The following is a 5428-nucleotide window of genomic DNA, read 5'->3' on the forward strand; positions in this document are numbered from 1 at the left end:
TATTAAGATATAATATAACAACATTAATTAATAGAGTTGGTACCAATGCACTCTTCTAGAAAGAGCATGAGAAGCAATCCCAAGTACTTGGAGAGAAAGTTGCAAATGCTAAAATCATGTAATAGAGGTTATTAAGCCTCAGATTCAAGGATATCTTGGAACAAATATATTATTAAATATGGTGTAACAAACTAACAATAGACTAAATAGTGTGACAATAAACTAAAATCTTGAATATAAAAATTATCATAATTGGATAAAGGTGTTCATACTTCATAGCCAACTCATTTAAACAGAAAATAATCTAAAAAGTAAACATTTGATGCCACCCAAACATAACTTAATGGACCAAGAACATTTGCATTAAGCCATGAATCAATGTTTTTTTTTTTAGCATATATAGAATCATTACTTGGTTGTTGGTTCCTACAACACATTTATAGGGTAACAACTAACAACTAATCAGTGCTGCTGTATTTCAAAAATAATTAAAAAAAAAAAAACTCTCTACTTTACAAGAAACTATGAAACATACAACACAGACAATGAAACTATCTTTGTTTTCTTCATTTTCACGGCACTCATTGATATGCTGATTTGAAACCTTCAGTCAGAGGAACCACTTTTGCTGATACCTTGGACTGCAATTTTGATGCAGCCTGACGAATATCCTGAGGATCACACTTAAATAAATATTTTTTTTTTAAAAAAAAATAGAAGGCTATTTATATACTGAATTTATAAAATGCACTTAGGTTTTGAAACATGCATATATAATATGGATATTAGGATAGTGTTTGGTTACTGTTCTGAGACGGTAACAACAGATACAACGAAAACAATAATATATTAGAGAATAGAGTGGTGGGTGTGTAGATTTGCACTTTTGTTTTCTGTTTTCATTTTCAATATTTTCTGTTTTTAGGATTTTGTAAAGGAAAAAAAAAATAGGAAGTGAAAACAGAAAACAGAATTTTATTGTTTTCATTGTTTTTTCTTTTTCTTTCACAAAATCCTGAAAACAGAAAATTAAAACAAAAACTAAACATACTCCAAAATTATCCCTATTTTACGACTATATTTTAAGATAATTTATCTATATTCAGAATTGAGAGGCATAAGAAACATGTCTAGGGGATATTTTTTAACCAATTTTTATATTTTCGAAAAAGAAAGCAAGCACAAGACTCATCTCTATTAACCCCCACAATCTTTGTCATTTCTATCTCAGAACAGGACCCTAAATGAAACCTTAATGAGGTGGTACAAAATGATAAGCCCCTTGAACAAGTTACAAATCATGATGCAAGTCCACTGAACAACAATAAGAGGAACACTGGAACATTACCTCTATACTATATCTTGATGAAAAATGAGTCAATACAACAGCTTTGTTTCGAATCCACTGAGAATTTTCCATGATCTACAAAGATAAGACAAGTTTACTTCAAATCAAGATCTAATCCACATTGAGTTCAGTCGAGTCACAATTTTGAGAAATAATTAATCACATGAACAAGCAGGATGGATTTATCAGAGCAGATATAGAGGTTCTAGGTTCTTAACATTGAATATGGCATGGAATCAAAGGATAATCAGCAATATACTCATTTAATCTATTCAGCAAAAGCTGAATATAAACCACAAAGCTTTTTGAGAAAAGACAAAGTCCAAGCTACAAAAGTAGACCTTGTGCACCATGATTTCATCAAGCTACCTATAAAGAAGCCATAAAATAATGAAAGATGTCACATTACATCGAATAAATGTGTATGGCCATGTTGTCGAGCATGATCTACGGTGTAGGACTCATCGAGGAAAGTTGCCTGTAGAAAAAGTTTAAACAATAAACCAATCAAACAAGAATATTTAAGACATCTAAACGAAGATTAGATATGAAGTCAGAAGACGCCACAAAGAAAGAAAATGCTCTAGCATTTTCTTCAAAGCATTTCATTAAAAGATTATACAGTACCTCAGTTATAAGAACTTTTGCTCTCAATGCATCAGCATTATGCGGGTCAAGCATAAAATCGGGTGTTGTATCACCGGTAAAGGCTACTTCAGGAGCTAATATGGTGTCTATAATCTAGAAAGGAGAGTTCATTAAAAGTAAAGACCGAAGAAGTTCTATATCAGAATCACAACTTAGCAAACATCACAAACCTCAACACCAGACTTCTTTAATTTCTCAATTTGTTTCCCTTTCAGGTGAATGTACTGTTTCTTCAGCTTTTTCCTAATAGAGTAGACTACATAACCCTGCATAAGAATACAAGGTTAGCATCATTCTTATCCCAAGAGACCAAAGCATTTTTGCAAAGTTCAAAGTACAGACAATACATAAACTTGAAAAAACACTGAAAGAAAAAGCTTGGCAGTTAAAATGTTATCATTATCAAAACATACAAAAAGAGATGTATATAACACACGAAAATAATATTAGAATATAAATTTGAAGATTGTTCTGGCGAAACAAAAAAGGATGGATTTACCAGGAAAATACATAATAAGATTCAAAAGATTACACCATAAGTCAAAACCTGTTTAGTTTTGGTCCAAGTTCTTGTTTCAAAATCTTTTGCATGAGTGTGCTAACATCAACTTGTAAGGGCAACAAAATGATAGAATAAACTTACCTGGCTGGGTATAACATGATGTGTCTTGAATGGCCGGACAACAAGGTTATTGCGGATCTCAAACGTCTCCCCTGAAATCAAACCTCGATATCATTTCCTCGGATAACTTCTGTCATTAAAGGAAGACAAAATGCAACATACCCACATCCAAAGCAACCAATTCAACATTCAATTCAACTTGGCCCAAGGTCCTGTGAATATCAAGCAGCTTTTCAACATCCTCTTTGATGCAAGGAGGCACAAAGACAGTAGCAGGCTTCAAATTATATAATCCACGGCTGGCTATATACATTGGCAACCCTCCCTACATCATTCACAATCAATGTAAGCTTATAAAAAGTTTACACTCAGCATCCAATGTACAAAAGGCGGAGAAAGTGAAAAATCCACAAGAAAATAATTAGGATGCAGAAGCACATGCAGAACAAATGAGACATGATATGATATGCAAAACTAAACTGAGTCTTTGAGAGCCTAAACCCATGTACTTATAAGAAATAGTAAGATTTCAGTTAAAAAAAAGCTAGTTTTAAGAATTCCAATTGATTTTGAATGCTTTACTGTAAAGTTACTGCGATATTGTTTTATTCCAGCAAGCACAACAAGCCTTAGCCATTGCAAATTCGGCCTTTTCTATCATACATGCAATCAGAACAATCTACTTTGATTAAACAACAATGGCATTGTCCAGTTAAAAGTTGATATAATTAAAATCTTCCACATAATTGTTTTTCTCAGACATAGAACCCTAATCATTCATCAACAGTAGCTCATACATAACAAAGCAACACAAAAGGGTAAAAATGAATTTCAACTTACAATGTGATCGAGGTGAGCATGAGTGATGAAAACAAAGTTCTGATGAATAGCCCTAACTGGGCACCTCCCAATATCAAATGCACATTTGAATTCAGGAACAATAACGCATGTCTCTTGGCCCCCAATTGAGATACCCTCGATTGAATAACCCTCCAATTCCAAACCTTTCCGGTTCACCTGCGACCGGGCTAACCGGTATTGCTCTTCGTGATCAATGGCCTTGCTGATTTCGGATAAGTAACCGGAAGTGGGACCCTTTATGGCGCTGGTAACGGTGGCATGTGTGCGTTGAATTTGAATGGGAACCTGGTTTGTGAGGGGTTTTGAAATGGGGTGGTGGAATGGGAAGAGTTGAGGGGTTTTAAAAGGTGAATTGCTTAAAGAGATTTGCATTATTGGGTGCTGAAATTGAGAAGAAGAAGAAGAAGAAGAAGAAGAAGAAGAAGAAGAAGGGGTTTAGAATGGGTTAAAAGCAGAGGTTGATAGTGGTGGTTTCTGGTGGAGGGAGGATAAGGTTTAGGTTTAATACAGTAACTCGCTCAAGTTTTTGATTTTTTGAAAGATAAAGTTTATGGCAATTTCCCTAAATAAAATGGTTGGGAAAATTTTACTCAAATGTAATAATTATAATTTTTTTAGTTGTGTGTCTTCATTTATTATTATGTAAATTATGGTAAATTATTATGTTTTATTTTTTACACATAAATTATGGCAGGTAAATACGATCTATGAAATGACCAAGATGAATATAAACCGTGGTAATTAAGTATATGATTTATGAAGAGAGAATTTTGATCATAAAATCTTGTTACTTTTTACGGTTTATAAAGTGATATGTAAATGTAAAAATCTTTGTTACTTGCCACGGTTTATAAAGAGAAAAATTAAAGAGAAAAATTATATATATATATATATATATATATATATATATATATATATATATATATATATATAAGCAGAGACGGATCCAGAAATCTAAAAATGGAGGGGCCGAAAATTAAAATATTATATAATCAAATATAATGCTATATATTTAATAATAAATATAATTATAATTAGTTTTTTAATTTAAAAAATTAATAAATACTTATCAAATAAAAGAATTATCTCAGTTTTTATAATTTTTTATAATTTTTTTATAATTTTATATCTAATAAAATATAAAATTATATATTTTTAAATATTTTGTTAATTAATTTACTTTATTAAGTATTTATGTGACAATAAATTATATTTTTATGTTTTATATCATTAAAAAATATGACATAAAATAATATAAGTTAATTTTACTAACAATTTTGTTATGTGAATTTAAAATATATTAAAGTAATTTTATATAATAATAAGGGTAAAAATTAATTAAAAAAGAATAAAAAAATAACTAAATAAAATTAGAAAAAAATAATATTATCATAAATAATATTAAAGTATTTTTATATGATTATAAATGTTAAAATTAATCTTAACAAAAAATGTTAAAAAAAATTTGAATTAAATAAAAAATACAAATAATATAAATATATGTAGAAAAATTTAAACCATATTACATAAAGAATAATAACTCTTTTTTTTTTACCAAAAATAAAGAAATTCGAACTCGCAACCTTTAATTGAGTATGGGAAGACTATGCCATTTAAACTATAACTCATTAGCAAAAATAATAACTTTTTTTTACTATCACTACATTATTAAATTTTATTCTATACAAGATATTTATTATAATAGTATATGAACTTCTAAAAGTGAGATTCAAGTTGTTGAAAAAAAGTATTTTACAATGACAAGCGAGGAAGAGAGCTTTCTAAATAATAAGGGCAAATCACACTATTAAACTAGGATGGAGGAGAAATTACATGATTCAACTAAAGCAAAAAATGTAACATGGAAGAGAGTTTTTATGTAATTCGAATCAAACTGGTTCGAATTACAAACCAACAGTAATTTGAAGTTGATCAATTCGAAATATGCA

The 5428-nt window shown here is 29.9% G+C and overlaps 1 protein-coding gene across 1 annotated transcript; it reads right to left on the reverse strand.

Moving 5' to 3' along the window:
* Nucleotides 1-363: 363 nt before the first annotated feature.
* On the reverse strand, nucleotides 364-4022 carry LOC112702283 (tRNase Z TRZ2, chloroplastic). Its single transcript, XM_025753255.3, has 8 exons — nucleotides 3459-4022; nucleotides 2781-2943; nucleotides 2640-2710; nucleotides 2167-2262; nucleotides 1976-2089; nucleotides 1758-1826; nucleotides 1349-1423; nucleotides 364-671 (listed from the first exon to the last, which is right to left on the reverse strand). Exons 1-8 carry the CDS (start codon nucleotides 3849-3851, stop codon nucleotides 582-584), a joined length of 1071 nt encoding a protein of 356 aa, XP_025609040.1. The 5' UTR covers nucleotides 3852-4022; the 3' UTR covers nucleotides 364-581.
* Nucleotides 4023-5428: the final 1406 nt, after the last annotated feature.

The sequence above is a fragment of the Arachis hypogaea genome, chromosome 7 (genome assembly GCF_003086295.3).
Source record: "Arachis hypogaea cultivar Tifrunner chromosome 7, arahy.Tifrunner.gnm2.J5K5, whole genome shotgun sequence".
NCBI lineage: Eukaryota > Viridiplantae > Streptophyta > Magnoliopsida > Fabales > Fabaceae > Arachis > Arachis hypogaea.

Coding starts and splice junctions, on each gene's coding strand:
- LOC112702283 (XM_025753255.3), bottom strand. CDS start 3,851: ATGCAAATCTCTTTAAGCAATTCACCTTTTAAAACCCCTCAACTCTTC. Junction 2,711..2,780: donor ATTGGTTGCTTTGGATGTGG/GTATGTTGCATT, acceptor GTTTGATTTCAG/GGGAGACGTTTGAGATCCGC. Junction 2,263..2,639: donor ATCATGTTATACCCAGCCAG/GTAAGTTTATTC, acceptor ATTCTTATGCAG/GGTTATGTAGTCTACTCTAT.